General features: G+C 41.7%; 1 protein-coding gene across 2 annotated transcripts; it reads left to right on the top strand.

The window, feature by feature from the left end:
• The first annotated feature begins 556 nt into the window (after positions 1-556).
• Positions 557-18,603, top strand: LOC119021443 (high affinity choline transporter 1-like). 2 transcript variants are annotated; one of them, XM_037101748.1, is made up of 9 exons: positions 557-880; positions 6,066-6,274; positions 6,466-6,579; positions 8,225-8,380; positions 11,909-12,057; positions 13,377-13,520; positions 14,047-14,200; positions 14,398-14,615; positions 15,270-18,603. In XM_037101748.1, the coding sequence occupies exons 2-9, from the start codon at positions 6,091-6,093 to the stop codon at positions 15,810-15,812; spliced, it is 1,662 nt and encodes a 553-aa protein (XP_036957643.1). In that variant the 5' UTR covers positions 557-880; positions 6,066-6,090; the 3' UTR covers positions 15,813-18,603. The 2 variants fall into 2 exon arrangements, with proteins under 2 accessions (XP_036957643.1, XP_036957651.1); XM_037101756.1 differs by lacking the exon at positions 557-880 and adding an exon at positions 4,813-5,475.
• The last annotated feature ends 966 nt before the right edge of the window (positions 18,604-19,569 follow it).

Here is a 19,569-nt window from a genome sequence, read left to right as displayed (position 1 = left end):
CCGTTGCAGGCATGGAAGGATCCTGGTGGCATCCGTCGTGCTGGCTGTACCGTCACTGTGAGGCACTGCAGGTATGTGTGACATAGAGCGCTGCGGTGAGTCCTGATAGCTGTTGAGTAGGCGTAGAGAAAAAGCAGAGTAGAGAAAAAAGTAGAGAAAAAGAGAGTTTTGATGGGAGCAGCAACAAAAAACACACACATAAAAAAAAAAAAAAGGGTAAGGAAGTTAAAGAGGAAAAAGGACAAAGAATGAGATGGTTGAGTTAGAGAGAGGCAGAGTTAGGGAGAGAAAGGGGGAGATGTTGATGAGCTGATCACGAGCAGCTGGGGTTGCCAGCACCGCCCCACAGTCAGTCATACTCATGTACACTGAGGCTAAACAGGGACTGGAACTGCCCCACATTCTGCACGCAGCTAATTGGCTGCAGACATCCCCACTGACACATTCCCCCAGCAGGTGGCACCAGTGCGGGGTGCCCGCTGCCATGTACCATACTAAACCCCTCCCACCCTTTGAGCTTTAAAAACCAGGCTACAGCTCAGGGCTGATTCTAGAGAGTTCCATCCTTCCTCATTTTACCTGCTTCGTTAGCGCTGAATCAACTCTGACTCCTCTACCTCTGCACTTTGTTAAAGACTTTTTAAAGAACACCTTTGAAATAGACACATTGGCCCTTTTGGTCTCAAGTTTGATTGACCAAGCGGTTGTTTTATTTCTCTTGCCATCCATCTCTTGGCAGTCTCTTTCACTCCCCAACACTGGATGAGTGTCGCATGCATCTCTCTCCTCCTGGACTGAATTTATCACCTGGCCTGTTCTGAATAGCCTCTATTGCCTCTTCACATCATCACTCAGAACTGATACGTACTGTTAACCCTAGGTATGTATTCAATCATTGAATATGCTCCTCTGCATCTACTGTGCTCAGTTTTTTTCTTTGTTGTCATTTGTTGTTTTTTTTTACTTGATATTCATCTTTTACTTAAAAGTACATAAGTGTTTCTATGTGTTTGCATTCATATTGTGTGTGTTTATTCTGTGAGAGCGCTGTTTTAAGGTTGTTCAGTCTGGGACACTAAGTGAGTGTCTAACTGCACACATGTCCTAGAAATAGCACTGAGGGGTACTGCTGTGGAGCCAAATGGCCACTTTTGGTTTATCTTTTGTGACTACAGCTGCCTATCTTTGTTTTCTGTATCATCCCTAGCAGTGGGGTTGATAAGCTGTAATTTTCCAATGCACGTGGTCAGAGAACAGAGAAGCAGTAGCGGCTGAGACAACTGTCAGGCGGAAGTTTTATTGTGATCGGACCAATGAAAACATCCTTTAATTGCATTATAATGATTAGATTTTACGTTAAAGAAAAAAAGAGTGTGGAAATGAGAAATCAGTTTCTATTAAGACTTATTGTAACATTGTATGACTGAATGGTCAGTGAGCGACTGTCCAATAAGGATTTTGTATGTTCTTCACAGGAGATAGGTAGTTCTGTATTCTGTCGGCTCTCAGTGATAAAAATGTGCTCAGCATTTGTTGCCGTGATTTCCTGGCAGTCCACATTACGTGGAATAAAAACCCTTGTGGTCAGAGAAAAAAAAAACTATGAAGTTACTTTTGTGCATTAGTGCCTGGAAGGCAGACCCACCTGGCTTCACCTTGACACCTCTTCATCACAGCCTCGCAGCTGCTCTTCTAAGAGATCAGCATTAATTTGTCCTCAAAGTGATTTGCCTTTGATGTCTATCTTGTGCACTTTGACAGGATTATTTGTTGCCCCTTCAGAATTAGAAATTGTGAAAGTCAATCTTTTTTGCTGTCTGTTATCCAACACTTGTGGCCACTAAGGCAGAAATCAAGTCATGATGATGTTTACTGAACTTTGCAGCAAGATTTTGTCGTAATTTTAAATATGCAGACTTTGCCAATATACGATGTTCTGAGTCCAGCGCCTTTCAAAACTCTCCTAGCAGCAGTAACTAATGCGTTGTGTACAGACTGCCATCTCGTAATTGCTGTTGTCCTGGTTGTTGTTCCATGTTTGGTTTCCCAGATATGTTGAACGTACCGTTGAGTTAATCTCTTAAGTGTTGCGGGACACAAAAGTCCAATTATCCACATTGAGACTAACAAAGAAGCAAATGACACAACCAGTTTTTTTTTTTTTTTTTTTTTTTTTTGAAAGTGCAAGACAACCTGCTCATATCTGGAGTGTAGCCAGGTCTACCTTAAGTCCTAAAGTATACGTGAGTGTACATGTGCACAGAGTTGTGTGTACATTTCTAGTGAAAGTACGCAGTTAAACCCAAGTCCGAGCTACCTGCAGGTGATAACATCCGCACTCCCCTCATCGCCAGATTACAGGGGGTTGGGATGGAGAAGAGGCAGGAGGCAAACAAACAGTTGTCAGTGGAGTCGGTATGAACGGAAAAGTACTGAGAGGCATGGAGATGAGGGGGTGTGTGAGAGGGTGAGTGTGTGAGAGCGGAAGGGGGGCGGGGGGTTCGTAGAAAGAGTGTTGTAGCAGTGCCAGTACGAAGACACACCTCTGCACTTGTATGAAAGAGAATACCACATGGACAGAGAGAGCGCTCATGTCCAAAGATACTGTGTCTGCTTTCTCACAGCCAAAGGTTACATTCAGTCCCTGACAGAAAGTCTTCAAATATCAACAGGTGGTGTCAAACCTGCAGCTACTGTCAGCTTTAGATCTATTCAAGCGTCATTGCACTGTGGGAGCACTCTCTCAGAGCTGGGTGCTGGGAATTAGTCCTTTAAATTCAGGGGACTGGAGTCTTTACATTGAGACTGCTTAAACATGAATAGGGTTCAAATAGTTTTGAAGCATTAGTTTATCATGTCATGCTGCTGATTAAGAACAATTATTATGTCGAATTGAAAACGAACCTTGAAGAACTGGCTGGGACATTGAAATCTTCCCCAACATAAGTAAAATACTGATGTTCGAATGCCATTTTTAAGTCAGAGGTGCATGCAAAAGGTTTCATAATTGTCTAAACTTCCACTTGAAAGAAACAGGAACAAGTTTTTGTAATCCACAGCTGGTCTGCTAGATTTGCTTGCTGACGTCTGCTGTCAAGCTGCTGCCAAAAGTTTTGATACGTAATATATGTAGACGATGAATTAGCTGCTCACCACACACTTAATGTTACATCATGCACACAGATATTTCTAAATCAAAAGCACCAAGAGTCTGACCCAGGCTTTAATAGGAACCGACCGGAGTCAAATCTAAACGATATTAGATGTTTGAATGACCTTGACTGCTGACGCCTGGGCAGCACCTGAGCTAACAGAAGTATAGTTTAGTTATATAGCCGTTCTTATCAAGTTGCCTAATTTTACTCCCATGCTTTTCATTTTGGTAGGATCATCCTGTTAGACATGAAATGAAAAAAAAAAGTAAAACTTAAGAGGGACTTAAGGTTTAGCCATGAATGGGATATTTTTTTGTCTTGTTTGTGGTATTTGTGTCGAAGGGGGTTTTCTGAGGGGGATTTTTTTTTCCTTTTGGTTTGCACCATGAAGAGAAAATCCTGTTGTCTCAGATGCAAATGTATTGCAAATATGTAGATATATTCAGACATGTCAGCCCCACCCTTGTGCGTGCTGTCTCAGTGACTGTGCTGTTCACACTTCAGGCTGTGTAGGAAGCGTGATGGAAAGTTACCAGGTGCTGAGTAAGCACATTTCCGAGGCGACATTCATAGAAACCTGATGCTGATACTTATAATTGGTTGCGTAATTCTTAAAGTGGCCCGGCTGATTAAAGTTGTTTTGAGTGTGCTTTCTATGAAAACCATGTTACTTGAGTGGCTTAGGTGGGAATAAACATTGAAGAAACCACATTTATTTGATTTTTTTTTTTTTTTTTAACCTTTTAGAACTTGACCTTTTAGAACTTGTGTATCAAATATTGTTTCAAGCCTCTTGTGTTCCCTTTGTCTAGTTCTATTCTGGTAAAATAATTATGATGCCAAAACATGATGATTATAGTTTTGGCTACAAAGGTGACTTAAGCTTGATTTATTTGGCCACACAAAATTCAGGCAAACCGAGCCCTGACTTGTACCTCTATTGTCACAAAAGTTTTTTTCTCAAGCATTACAGAAGCCGTCTTTAAACCCATTTTAAGAACTGTAGCTTAGTAATTTATTGATCTTGAATATGGCTCTGCTAGATGTTCCCTCCCCATCTGGCAGTGACAGTTAGTCCACTAAGCGCTGGTGGAGTAGCCTCTCCTTGGAGGTGAGTACTTTCAATTCCACTGGATATCAACTTAATATAGCTTCAACGGTGCTGCAGAAAAAACTGCATGATGCAAACAAGTTCATGTAAGTCACATCAGCCATAATAACGGAGCATATTTGATGTGTTCACTGCATTTAAAACCCACTTGTACGTGCCATCAGATCATTGTAGTCGAGATTATTTCCACTATCATGATGTTTTTCTCTCTCATTGTTCCCCTGTATGCTGCAGGACCACCTGCTATACGGTTTTTACAAAAAGCAGTTCTTTGTTTTTTCTCAACCCACATGGCTTGTGCCGCAAGATATCAGTCCTGTCATCTCACAAAAAAATGCAGCTTTAACAGCAATGTCTGGCATGTTAAGGTTGCACAATGTACATAAACACACGCTCACATATAGAACACAGATAAACGTGGGCCGCATGAGACACAGCCGGACAGGCTTTTGTCAACTTTGGCACAGAGCCGCCCCACCCCACCCCCCCCCCCCCCCCCCCCACCCCCCCATGCCTTCACATAAACACACACACACACACACACACATAAAAAAACACATTTGCCTCCTGCCAGTATTTTTCAGACCATTCCTTTCGCAAACACTTTCCTCTTCCTATTCTCCCAAGTGGATACACATACATTCTTTTTTTCCTCGAGTTTTATGAGTCGAGCCAAAGCCTCTTTTTTTCTTTTTTATAACATGTGTTTTTCACTCCATTCAGCAGGCGCCCTGTCTTTTTTTTCACCATGACAATGAAGGCTTTGTTTAAGATAAATGAGTTTCTGTCTATAATAAAGAAAACATTTCTCTAAGAAACTGCCCTACTGTGATATTTGAGATGGAAAACTTGTCTTGAGTCAATCACTTTTCCTTGACAGCAATAGCACAGTTGACACATATAGTCCATATATTCAATATTAGCCTTGTAAATGTGCAGAGTGGATGCAAGTAGGTGCAAACCAGCAGTTAAAGATTAACACTCAGTCAAAGGCTTTTCTCATCTTTTAATCCTTTTTTTAGAAACTCATCCGCCCAATGCACACTCACAGTAACCACACACACATAGACACACACATGTGTACGCACTAACGTGGCTCTGAGTTGTGTTCACTTCCCGATGTTTGGGGTCGAAACTAAGGCGGCCCAACCACTGAGGACGGGGGACAACATCTGTCCGCCATCTTTGTCAGTGCTGCCAAGTATTATGGTGAGACCCCTTTCGCCTCTCCGACTCTTCATCCTTCCATCCCTCACACCTTTGCCTTCTTTTTTCTTCCTCGCCCCTCCACTCCAGCTCTTCTCCTCACCCCATCGCCCCCGTCTGCCAAGCAAGCAGAGACAGGTCATCCGAGATGCTGCTGCTGCTCCTTTCTTTTATTTTTGTTCTTTCCACTGCAGCCTTTTCTTTTTTCACTTCACTTTCTTGAAGAAGACATACAGTTCCTACCTCTTCCACCCCTCTCAGCCTCCTCTGTTTATTGATCTGAATACATGCTACTGTTTTCTATCCATTTTTTTTTTATATATATATAATTTGCGCTTATAGCTTTCTGCGCATGTTGAACACTCTTTTTTTTTTGTGAGAACCACCTTAGATGACACTTAAAATTTGTGCAAACCTGCCTCCCCATCCCTCTTGTCCTGCAGTTCTACAAGTATTTTTTGCACAAAAAGTAAAGGAGATTGTATTGACATGTGATTCTGCATTCTGAACTATTGCAAACAGCATTTGCATATTTAATTTTCCAGCCGTTCGCACCTACAATCTTGATGGTTCTTAATTCTGTCTCTCAACAGGAAAGGCAAACAGACATAATTCAGGATGGCTCTCAATGTGCCGGGTCTGGTGGTGATGGCCGGATTCTACCTGGTGATCTTGGGCACGGGCATCTGGGCGTCTATGCGCTCCAAGAAGGAGGAGAAGAAGTGCAACGGAGACGGCATGGAGATAACATTACTGGCAGGACGCAACATCAACCTTCTAGTTGGCATCTTCACTCTCACTGGTAAAGCAGTCAGAGAGGTTCTGTCCTTTCTTTGAGCCCCTCTGTTGCATGTACATACGTGTTCTTGAAAAAGGCCGCAAGTGATAACAGACATATAGTGGTGTTTTGCTTGGAGAGGTCAGTGGAATGCACAAGCTAAACTGAGCTCCGCATCATGTTTCTAATGTGCATATGTGTTTATCTCCCCGCAGCTACATGGGTGGGTGGAGGCTTCATCCTCGGGATAGCTGAGGCAACATACAACCCCACACTAGGCGCTGTGTGGGCTCTCATGCCTGTGCCCTATGTCCTGACCTTCTTCTTAGGTAAGTCACACCAATGGACCCCAAGCTTTAGACTCTATTTTTTACAGAAAATCATTTAATTCCCACAAAGTTGTGTCAATTTCATCCCAATCGAATATATCTATTTTTCAAGGTATTGGTCTGAAGTTAGAAATTCCAGGATTGTGACCCTAACCCTAACAATAATTTAGAGACATATAATGCTCATTTTCAGGTTGATGATATTTTTGGGTTATTAATAGAACAGGTTTACATGCTTCATCAGTTTTGTCAGACTGTCCCGCACTGTATTCCCCCTCTGCCCCAAACACTCTGTTTTAACTCCTGTTTCTGTGACCTGTAACTTTTAAGAACCTGTACATGCGCAGGAACATATATAACACACTGAAGGAAAGGAAAAAACAAAAAAGCATAACAGGTCTCTTTTAGATAGACACACATGAGAGAGGCAACATTACATTTTGGGGCAGCTTGTCCCCATGTTGAGTGATCTTGTATTCAGGGCCTGAAATGAACACCAGTAAAAACAGGAATAAATAACTGTTGACAGGAAGATTAACTTGCCACACAAGCCGGTAACATTCAGACGCTGGAGAGCCCAAATACAGACTGAGGTTTTTTTTCCTGAAATCTTGTGAAGTGTAGTAAGTGTAGCAATAATGTCCTTTGCTTTACAAGTATTTCATTAATTTATGAAAGCACCTGTAGGATTAATGCTTTCATCATAACAGGATACAAGAATTTTTTTACAGTTGCTCAGTTCCAGGCAGTGCAACAGGAACCATTAATCATGGCAACAATGCACACAGAGAGGAAACACATTGATGGCAGAATATGTGCAGTGAATAGATATATATGATGTGAATAGTTCTGAGGTTGCAGGTCTGAGTTCTGTCCAGTGCATTAGGAGCATTCAGTTCAGTATAGGAGCTCTTATGGCAACAGGGGTGACCCGGGCCTGTTAAATGTTTTGACCGCTGTAGGATTATGAATCAAGTTATTCAAGGTTATTTTAGCTGCCCGGCTGAAGGTGTACTGAATCCATAATCAAAATGAGCTTCACAGACTTAAGTCTCAAACTTAAACGTTGTTGACCAGTAAGGTAGCTCCCACACCCCCAAGCCACATCTGACTCCACGCACCAGTAAAAGTGTCGCTCATGTTAAAAATAGGTCCATGAGAAATCAGTTCAGGATTGTAACTTGACGGAACAGGTGCAAAGGGTTCAGCCAGGACTGTGATTGCCTAGTCCTGAATTCACCAAACTGACCAACTCAGTGGTCCGTCTGTAAACATTTGCAACAGGTGAAATCAGAAGCTCATGATGTCACAATGTCCTGCATGGAGTGAGAGTAATGGGAACTGGAAACACCAAAGTCCCTCGTCAGGAAATATAACATTCCCCGCTCTGTTCGTGGCCATTGTTGGCCAAGTGAACACATGACTTCAGCTGGACGTGTTTATTGTGTTATCTGGAGGGAACACTTGTTTTTCATTTTGTTCACACGCACTTCTTCTTTCTCGCTCACCCTCTTCCCCTTCTCTCTTTTCCTTCTCTCTTGCGGTTTTCAAATGACAGAAATATAGCCACGTTTTGAAATTAATAACTTAATCGTTTCCAGATAGAGGTTCCGATCTGATCCCAATCCCTTCCCTCCTGCTCCAGGTGGCTTTTTCTTTGCCAAGCCTATGAGAGAGAACAGGTATGTGACCATGATGGACCCCTTCCAACAGAAGTATGGGAATGTTCTGAGCAGTGCGCTGATCTTCCCGGCACTAGTTGCTGATGTCCTGTGGGTGGCACGCACACTCGTCAGCCTGGGTGAGTAACATAACACTATAAAAGTGTCTGGCACTATAATGTGTGCCCACCCATTCTTGTCTAATCATGCAAGCTCCCACAGATCTGGGGACACAATGTGCACAATCTCTAGATTAGAAAGACAGCTGGTTGTTGATTGTCAGCACTTTTTTGGCGCCAACTCAGCTGTGTCAGCACTGTAGACTACTGCAAGAAAGCAGGTGAAAATAATTAAAGGGAAAACATTACGGCAACACAAACTACAGCTTTATAAGCAAACACTTTCTGACCATTTTCACACTATTTATAACCAAGCCATTATATTAGATTACATTTTATTTTCAGGTGGATCTGTTATTTTGCGCACACATTTCATTTTCCACAGTTCCTGTAGTTTAGTATATGAACGGTTACATAACAAGAAGTATATGAATATGAAGCAACAAGCAGAAAAACATGAAATTCACACAATATTTGTGAAAATGATTGACTATCAGCTAGTCCCCTCTTTTGAGTAGCTATTTTCCAAACACTGCACAACAAACGTAATCAGGCATGGCTGGACTGTCAAGCTTTGGAATTACACAAATGTGGAAGCATAGTCTATGTGGTGACATCAGAGAGATACTCTGTATATAAAGGATTATTTAAACCTTTGTTTTTTGGGTTTTTTTTTTGTTTTTTAAAAAGTGCAGTTAGCATGTCTGGCTAACTGCTAGCGAAAGTAATAACATCTAAAAGCCAAGGGGCGCATCTTCAAGCATATACATTCTGTAGAAGCTACTACACTTGACACTAGAAATACCATTATTTCTTTAACCTGTGAGTTTAATTGTGTGTGTGTGTGTGTGTGTGCAAGAGAGAGCATGGGCACTTTGATAGTGGATGCAAGTGTGCATGTGCTCTTCGGTGTAAATGTACGTTAAGAGAAAGAGTGAGTGTGTGTGTGTGTGTGTGTGTGTGTGTGTGTGTGTGTAAGTGTGTTTGCAGCATAATGTTTTCTTGAGTGTGTTTTTAACACTGTTTTCTTTTCCAGTGTTAGGGGGTTAAACATCGAGCAGCCTGTTGATTGTGAAAGGTGATCAATTATTCAAACCAGATTTTCTGTTGTTTGTGCCAGGGCAGTGATGACTGAAAGAGGTTAAAGTTACATGCTGAATTATAATTCCTTAGACTTTGGGGAAATCCGTGAAATCCATTGAGTGTGTTTGAGTCACCAGGTAGCAGTGCATGCTGTGCCGACGCTCCACAAAAGGACTGGTTGCCCGGCAGGAATGTTCCTGAGACGTTTCTGTCTGAAGCTTTTAAACCAATATAGAATCAGGGGACCCCTCACTCCTCAGTAAAACCCTCCTGTCGTTCTTTCTGGAACAGTCAAGAATACATCCCTAATGTGCGTTTGGTATCAAATGCACACACATACACACACACATTAAAACTTGACACTCGAGAGAGAGTGCGCCGAGAATTTGACCTACAGGGGTGTTGTTGCTGGGAGACTGTTTATGTGTGTGTATGTGTAGTATAAACTGAGCTTTATGCTTCACTGCTTGAGCGAGTGTGTGCAAGTGTGTGTGTCGTGGTTCAGTGCCAGAAAGGATTCACCTCTTCAAAAGAAAACCTCCTTCCATGTGCTGTGAGCTAGCTGCACACAGTCATGGTCAAAATTCTACCGTGAAGGAATCGGGTACAGGACGTAAGGTTGCAAATGGTGTTTGTCTGTGTGTGTGTGTGTGTGTGTCTGCTCACACGCACATTTATGGGTTTTGAAAGTAGGACAAGGATCTAAAAGCAACACAGCTTCTTGGCAGGTCTTTCCCTCTGTCCATCCCTGGGGGTGCCCAGTGTGTCCCAGAGGCCCCTGAATGTCATTTCACCTTTCCCCCTCCCTAAACTTAGCACCTACAGGAGCTGCACAGCTCAGCACAAAACAAAACACGTAAATTAGTCAGTTAGTAAAAAAGACGAAGATTATTTACGATACAGGGATCATGTCATGCCCGACCATAAGAAGTTACAGGACAAACAACAACTACAAAGCCCTGATGGATCTGGATTAGGATCCAGACAGATCAGGTTTAGATGTAGTTGAGATGGATTTCAGTTCACACATGGCATCAGAATGCATCTCGACTTACCACTTGTGATTGGAGATTGCTTCCCCAAACCTACGAAAAACAAGCAAAGCTTCTCTTATAACTGTTACATGATGAAAAAAATCTAAATAACAGTAATAAATCTGACTTAAATGTGAAAAGTGAGGAAACATACTGGAAACGTGTTCGTTGTTCGGTTCATTGTGTTCTTGTATTCATGTGCGTCACTGGCCACCTCTGAATGTGTTCCCTCCTGCATTTAGAGGTTATGTAACGAGATGCATGTTTGTGCCAAGTGTGAGCAGGTGATTAATGACTTTCTCCTCTACTATCTAGTTTTCTGAAGTGATGGGTGCAGAGGAAAGAGAAAAAGAGAAAAAAAAAGTATATATGTATATATTAGAAAACATTATAGCTGGGGAAAAAAGGTGACAAAAAGCTTCCAGGGTAACAGATCAGATTTCAAGAATGTTAAATACATGGAGTGGAAGCTCAAATTCAAACAGTCAAGAAGGGTAGACAGAAAGTTGACACAGGGTGGTTCAGGGGTGGCGGGGTCGGTAGGGGGTGAGAGGTCAGCGGGGTGGTGAGTGGCGATCGATGGTGCCGATCTGACACTTCTCTGTTTAAGGGCATTGTTGTGGTGTGGCTGCAGGCTGCGGCTGGGTGGACCCTGGCAATGTGGCAGAAGAGACGGTGAAGGTAGTGACGTTTTGCTTGCCTTGTTTGAGTAACAAGATTTATTTATTTATTTATTTTTATTGTTCACTTGTTTACATTTACTGATATAGTTGTTTTTTTTCTCACTTCATACATTTGTTTCACTACTTGAAGACACTTCTCTTTACCTTCTTCTTGATTTATTTCTTTATTAAAAGGGTGATAATTCATCCAAAGAGGGTGAAAAGGGAACATTTTGGTGTCACAATCAATAGGCTGCTTCTGTTTTTATGTTTAGTTTGTCATAAGTTTATCATTATCAATTTTACGTTGGCTTGTTGCTTTATATAAGCTCTTGGATGCTTTTTAAAGGTTTAAACCAAAGCCACCCATGTTTAATGATAACTTTATTCTGGAATTAGATGACGATAAGTGTAATATCATGCTTTTTTGTGTGTATTCTGTTTGTTGAAGTACATTTTTTTACTCTATACTAAATACTGCATTAAGACGTATGACCAGTGTAACAAGATGATGCCATTGCCTAGCTACTTGGTAAATCTTGAGAAAGAGTGGATGCATGCATATGTGTGTGTCTGTGTGAGAGAAAGAAAACTTTCAAAAGAGAGACTGAGAAGCTAATAAAACAATGAAACTAGAGTAAACTAGTCTCACAGTAAGCAGTGGCATGTACCTGTAGTAACTGACACTTATATGATGCCTGTAGAAAACATGCTGTAGACTCTGACTCTGTCAGTCCTCTGATGCTCATCACTCTGCTGTCTTGTTCCAGGTGGAACAATGAGTGTGATCCTGGACCTGTCCTACGTCTACTCCATCATCATCTCCTCAGTGGTGGCCATAATCTACACACTGCTGGGGGGGCTCTATTCTGTGGCCTACACAGATGTCATCCAGCTCATCCTCATCTTTATTAGTCTGGTGCGTAACTATCTATTGACCCGTTCACACAGCCGCCATTTTGAATATTTGGGTTGGGAAACTTAAGAGCTCTGGCTCTATTCTTCTATTAAATGATGGTCATCAATCATGACTCGTATCGGATTACTCACTCAACTACATCGCAGGAGAAAGTGGATGAAAGTATACAGCAGGATTAGATTTCAATATAGAGTCGAGCAACAGTGCCAGCAATGCTAGCTGATTAAATTACTTTCTAAATTAAAGCATGTAGCCTCCTAATTTCATTATCTTATTTGACAAATATGAAGTCTGTATGAAGTTTCCCTGACTCAGTGCTCAAAATGGCTTCCAACCAAGTGAGCAGTTAAGTCTGAGCAAAACACGTGCTTCTAGAAACTTGGTAACAACCTTCAGACCTGGTTTGTAACTTCTTTAATACACAAGCTAACACTGCAGCTAGCCAGGAACATACACAACAGCTCTCTTCCTTTAATTGTTTTATGTGTACTGTGTTGTTCACTTCCCCTGGCTTTGCATTCTCAAGAATGTGAATCATTTCGTTCAGTAAAAACTTATGTTTACAAAAAAAAAGGTAGAAAGCTTGTTTGGCCAGCTGTTAAATTCAAACTCTAAACAAATGGGGGGATGCATATCAACGGAATAACACTAACTGCTGCTAACTGTGGCTGCCGTTAGCTTGTTAACTCAGTTGATAGTGCAGGTAGCAATTTGCACTGGTAGCTCCGGGACCAGGGGAGTAAAAGTGTTTAGATAGCTAACACAGGATTACACAGAGGCTAGCTGGTTAGCATGCTAATTTCAAGAAATTACATCATTATGTCAAAACTGCCTTTTCTTCATATTCTGTTATTGATTTTACTTAATTATTGACTGAGTCAACTCATCTTGTTGTCCTTATAAACTTAGATAATGTAACTGACAAGCTAACCATCACCATGAGGTTAATTTATTAGCTGTTCCAGAGCTTTTGATAATTTCACGTGATCTTCATTAACAGCAGTTTGGCCTTGTCGTCATGGAATGCTTCTCTCCTCCATGATGTTGTAAGAAAACTGATAAAACTTCAGCAGCTGATATGTGATGTGATACCAAATGCACCTCGTGGTGAGATGGTTTTGTCAACTAAATACTGGTAATTCTGGATGAACGAGCTCACCATGATGTGGAGCTAAAAATGAGCGAATGAATACTGCTCAGAAACTGGAGCTTTAACTCCAGCTTGAGTTTCAGATTCCTTAATTCGCAGTGACTGACTGAAAACTTCCCCCACCGGGCCCATAATCAGATTAGCTGTGTTCTTGTGTTTGTGTATACAGTGGGTGTGTGTTCCCTTCATGATGACAAACCCCCACTCTTTGGACATCTCACTAACTGCCTACAACGAGACCTTCCAGGCTCCCTGGGTTGGCAAGGTGGAGCTAAATGAGGCCGGCAAGTGGTTTGACGACTTCATGCTGCTGGTGAGTGGAGTGGAAGAGATCATTGTTCACACAGAGACAGCTCTAAATGTTGTGTATTACACAGCCTCTGCAGTATTTACAAGGGTGTAACAGTGCACACAGTTTTAGGGCCACGTTCATTACATTTTCGGTAGGTACCGTAATGAACCCATACGCTGAAGCATCAACACCACATGAGCTCGACTAACAGGGCAAAGCCAGTTTGCTACAGCTGATAGACAACAACTGGTGCACTGCCAGGACTTTTATGGGTAAAACTCACACTCTCCAATTCCTGTTTGACACATGAGTGGAGTGGACATAAATAGACTAATTTGACCGTAATTGTTTGGGCACAGCCTTCCAAGAAAGGTGCATACTGAAACATCCTGTTCTAAACAGCCTGGGACAAATAAACGTATCGTTGCACCCCTAGTATTTGCACTAGAATTTAATAACAACGGCCAAGTCATAAGGGGATTGCTTCTCCTCGTCCTGTCCTGACTGATTCCAGTCATGACTGATCTGAGCTGTGTGTTTATTCCAGGCTCTGGGTGGTTTGGCCTACCAGGCGTTCTACCAACGAATCCTGTCCGCCTCATCTTACAGCCAGGCTCAAGTGACCTGCTTCGCCTCCTCAGCCTTCTGCCTGGTGCTGGGTATCCCCTCTGTGCTCATCGGCGCTGTGGCTGCATCAACAGGTACACACACTTATTTTGCAATGTGTATTTCTAAAGTCAGCTTTCTTGTGCTTCGTGTGGGAGCTGGCCCTAGGATTACGCATGTATATCTGAATTTATCATTTTTTGTGTCATTTCACTGAATAAAGCTGTGTTTATCAGAGTTCCCTGAGTTCTCTAACGTTACTCTTAATCCACATATTCGCCTGTTCTTCCAGACTGGAACTCAACCAGCTATGGATTGCCCACCCCTTATGAGCGCGACCAGGCAGGCTCCATCCTACCCATTGCTCTGCAGTACCTCACACCCACCTACATCTCTGTCATTGGCATTGGAGCTGTCGCTGCTGCTGTCATGTCCTCCATGGACTCTGCTCTTCTGTCCTCGGCCTCATTGTTTTCCTCAAATATCTATAAGAACATTATCAGGAAGCAGGTGAGAATTTTGAAGAAACATATCAGTGGTGTGTATATCCAGAGAGGATTGCAATCGATATGGGCAGTAACTGAAGAAACAGTGAAAGACAGTATAAAAGATTCAAAGCAGCTTTTTTCAGCTGTTTTCCTGTGGTATGGTGTGTCCGGCCGTGAGCTCCTCTCTCGTTTTCCAAGGTGCTGCACAACCATGCGGCTGATTGCCTGGTTCTGTCTGAATGAGGCCTCAACACTGTGATGGAATGAATGCAATATCATCATCTCCCTTTCAGCACCTTAAATCTGATTTAATCAACACTAATAATCTGCCAAGCATCCTAGTAAAGACCCCTCACCGCAGGACACACTCAGCTCAGAGACTCTGTCACTACATTGTACTCACAGTATAAGTTGCAGGCAGCAACAAAGTAGCTATTGACTTTACAATACTGTACATGTTGCCCACTCTTTCAGAATAAATCGTGTTTATGATGAGGCTCTCTTGTAACAATGATCTATTTCATAATTTCACCCCAAGGGAATGTTCTGTATAATGAGCCACCTCACAGTATAGTGCTGGTACTGTGTGCGCAACAGATGTTCTAAGTTTCTCACACTGTAGGTGCAAAATTAACTCGCTTTGCGGTTCTTGTTGTCATTCTCTCCACTCCCTCAGGCATCGGACCGTGAGATGCAGTGGGTGATCCGTATCTCAGTGGTGGTGGTGGGTCTGGCTGGCACTGCCCTCACCTTCCTGGACAGCAGTGTCCTGGTCTTCTGGCTTGTGGGCGTGGACATGTCCTACACCATCATGTTCCCTCAGCTGGTCTGCATCCTCTTCTTCAAGGTGTCCAATGGCTACGGCGCCACTGTGGGCTACGTGATGGGGATCATCATGAGGGTCCTGAGCGGCGAGCCACTCATCGGCCTCGCGCCAGCCATCAAGTTCCCCGGCTGTCGGCTGGACGCGGAGGGAAAGCTCACTCAGTACTTCCCCTTCCGTACCACCATCATGATCATTTCGCTCTTATCCATTCTGCTCTTCTCCTGGCTAGCATCCATCATTTTCAACAAGGGTCTGCTGTCTGAGCGATGGGATGTGTTCAAAATCAGACGCACGCAGAAACCGACACCCAAAGCCGAGAGTGACAAGAGGACCAACTCGGACAGCGAGGAAGGCGCCGCGGCCAAACAGCTACTGGACACCACCAGCTGCTGAAGAGGCTCAGGGAGGATGGAGAGAGAGAAGATGGCGCAGGCTGGAGGCGGGCACGTTTGTTCTTCTGCCAAGCAGGAGTTCACAGTGGGGAACAAGGACAAAGGCTGGACATTATAAACAGATTGTGTTCAGTAACAGTGAATTTGTGGTGATGACATTTATATCAGCAGAGGGCAATCTGAGCTCTCTGCCACCGTCCTTCATCAGTTCTCTTCACCAAAGAATACTGTAAAAATAGGCTCCCTGGCTAGTTTACATTAGCAAATAAGCTATTATCCAACATAGCATACAATTAAATATGTTTACATACATAAAGGCCCAGGATAAAATGCCAGAGATCCAGCTGCATTCACATCACACATCACTGTAATGGAAGCAGTCCATACAAAGAACTAGGTTTCAACTGTCAAAGCCATTCAAATTCATTAAAAGTGTAAAATAATATAACTTATACCTCTCACTGATTCAGTACTACTCAACAAAGGTCAGACTTGTATTTTTAAACATTAAGATTACTTTTTGACAAGACTCTACAACTGGACTTCATCCCAAAGAAACAAACAATGCAACAGAATAATGAAACATGTTTATAAATCACAATTTGTAATTACTCATTGGATTTTACTGTTTGTAAGAGAGAGTGTATGAGACTTGCATCGCATAGCTTCACAGAAAACAGGAATGCAACAAGCCTTGTGCTTTATCCTTTACCAAATCATTGTTAATCACCTTGACCCGGGTGTGTCTGGTACAGTACAGGGAGCGCACTGAGCTCCTCTCTCAGTGTGAACCTCTGTCCATGATCAGCAGCCATGCGCAGCACACCTAGAACAAAGACATGCCGCCCAAAGAACAAGCGCACGCTCTGCACTGTTCCATGGTGCATTTGTAAAGACATTTTCATTGTTTAACTTGTTTTTTGACTCTAATCTCATAATTTCCGTCTCTAGTCGATTTGCTGCCTCAAGCTTTGTGACACAGCGACGATTCAGTTTCCTCTTGGCTTGTGGGTTGATTTTTAGATAATCGATTTTGATCGTCTAGGTTATTACTTCCATATACAATCATTGATTATACACAAGTGCAATTATATTTTGAAATGACAGAATGCTCTATTTTGTGATCACCAAACTGCTTGGCTGTGTATTTATCATTCATTTCCTATCTGCAGTAGTCCACATATCTTAGATGTAAAGATTCATACTTGCATAATATTTTTAATAAAGTTTTCATAGATCCCTCATACTGCCCTGTAGACCGGCAAGTTTAATACTGTTTTCTTTTACTTCACTGTGACAAAGTCTGAATCCACCCAGCTATGAGCGACTTTCGTTTCCAGTGGCAACTTTGTCATGCAAGCAATATTGAAAATCACAAACCGCAACACTACTTGCGGTGAGGTGACAGAGGTGACACAAGCACTATTTTACTCGATATTTTTGTCCTAAGGAGTATTTTATGTCGTGAACAGCAGCAGGAAGAGACAAAACTGCAGACCTCAGTCTCCCAGCATGCCGCAGTTAATGTAAGCCCATTCCCCTTCTGCTGCAATCTACTCACATTACATTTAACTGAATGTAGCAGTTTTCTGCAACTGCACGGAGAGAAAGAATGCCAGACATATCCCTCGTTTTTCTTCTCCATCTGTCAGTGTGAGATTTGTGCCTTTCAGTGACTTTTTACTGTATAGTTTTGTTTTTGTTAAATACTGTAGTGCAAAGCTGTAGTTTACAGTGGGATCACTTTGATTCTGAGAATTTGCATTTACGTTTCACAACAGTGCAAGTTTTTACTTTCTTTAATAATACAATTTTATTATAAAACATTTTAATAATCCTCTTGTTTTTTAATGTATGTATTGTTGTACTGAGCCTATGTAGTAGTTTGTTGTGCACAGAGATTCCTGCCTTCCTCTATCATACAGTTACCTTTAATATCACTGGAAAATGGTTTTACTCCACAGACGGTGGTCATTTGCTGTCCATCATAAAATGGGTGTATACTAAAGCGTTTGAATACCTCATTAACTGGTATTGTGGACTTTAAGCACACAAAACTCTAATTCTAACTTCCGTCTGAAGCATACTGTATGAATGTTGTTTTCCAAAGAGTGGTCGCACAAAACAAACTGTGTCTCCAAACAAGACACATGCAGGACACAATGCATCCATCTTTTTATATAGTGATTGTGATTTCTACCTGTATTATACTCTTGTACTGTACAGTTCTAATCATGATTTGTATATTTACACTTTTTATTTTTTACCAAAAAGCATTGAGTTTTAGACGAAAAATGTGAATGTGTATTTTCACGTTAGCAACATTTAAAGTAAAATAAATTCACCTTCACTTTTGCAGAACATGAAATGTAATTTCACCTTCACACATTCAAATATCTGTTCACTTGTGTCAGCAGTGGTTTCGAACAGGAAATGAGTAGTGGCCATGTAGAATAAACTCTCCAGACATGATCTGATGGAAGAAAACTTCCCGGTGGTCATCTGTGCAATTTTGTCATTTCTGAGGGGAAATGTTTTGTTTTTCATGCGGGATTGGTCAAACATTATCTATGAAAGTACTGGAAAGTTCTTTTTGTATTATATTTCCCCCTAATATGTATTTGGTTTTATACTATTATGCATGTTGGTTGTCAGAAACTGTGTTGTTTGTATACTGAACTTTTGTGAAGGCTGTTCTCTCTTGCCTCTTGGCAAGGCCCTACTTTGTAATCAATTAATGTAAATCCCCATGGGGTGATGTTCTGTCAGAATAAAGGTTGAAAGCAAATGATTGTCTTCGCTGTTGAAATCACCTTGTGGATCATGAAACACGTGAGAGCCTTCCAAGAAATGTGTTTGAGAGGAAGATTTTTTTTCCAAAGCAGAAGGATGGACTTTACTGATTAATGTTTGGTAAGCTGCTCAAAGCTACAGGCAATAAATACAGAATACAATAGCTAGACTGAAAAAAAAAAACACACAATGATTTTAAAAGTAGTACACAAAATGCCTTAAATAATAAGTTCACCCAAAAATGAAAATTCTGTAATTAACCACTCACCACTGTGAAACTCAGGTTTCATTGTCCACGAAACATTTTATGTTTTGTTTCCAGCTGCCTACGATACAGCATTTAGAATTACCATGACCTGGATGACTGAGGACCTTCATCAACATGATGGTCAATAGATGACGTGAGCATGCAACAGTTCAGACCCACTGCTCTAAAATGAAGACTTGATCAAGCACTGACATCAGCATTCTATCACAGGCAGAGCATATACAGAGATATTGGAGTATTTGAGTTTGTATGACGACGATGACATATTGTCTACTTTTAGAAAGACTAAAATGAAAATTGAAAATACAATAGAAGAAAACAAAGACAAAAAAAGCTGCTGACAATGTAGTATCCAGGAGGATTCTGTGAAGAGCAGTCAAGTTTCACTGCTTCATTATTTTTGTCTTGTTTTCAGGAAAAAGATTACTGCTACCTTTAGCAGCGCTGATACTTGTAGTAAAAGTTAAAGTAAGGAAGCAAGTAAAGTTAATCTCTGTAACCACTAGATCTGCCCAGTGGTGACTGATCATATGAGACAGGTTTTCAGGTGCGTTAGCATGATGTACTGAGGTCATTTCTGAAATTGCACTAAAATGCTCATCTGGACGGAGAACACTATGTTTACTGTTTCAAAAAAAAACCTTTACGTGGTCACAAGGTCACAATAGACTATAATTAAAATGCATTAAAATGCATT

This window comes from Acanthopagrus latus, chromosome 1 (assembly GCF_904848185.1).
Source record: "Acanthopagrus latus isolate v.2019 chromosome 1, fAcaLat1.1, whole genome shotgun sequence".
Classification (NCBI taxonomy): domain Eukaryota; kingdom Metazoa; phylum Chordata; class Actinopteri; order Spariformes; family Sparidae; genus Acanthopagrus; species Acanthopagrus latus.
Note: the sequence above shows the minus strand (reverse complement) of the source record. Positions and strands in the feature narration are given on the sequence as shown.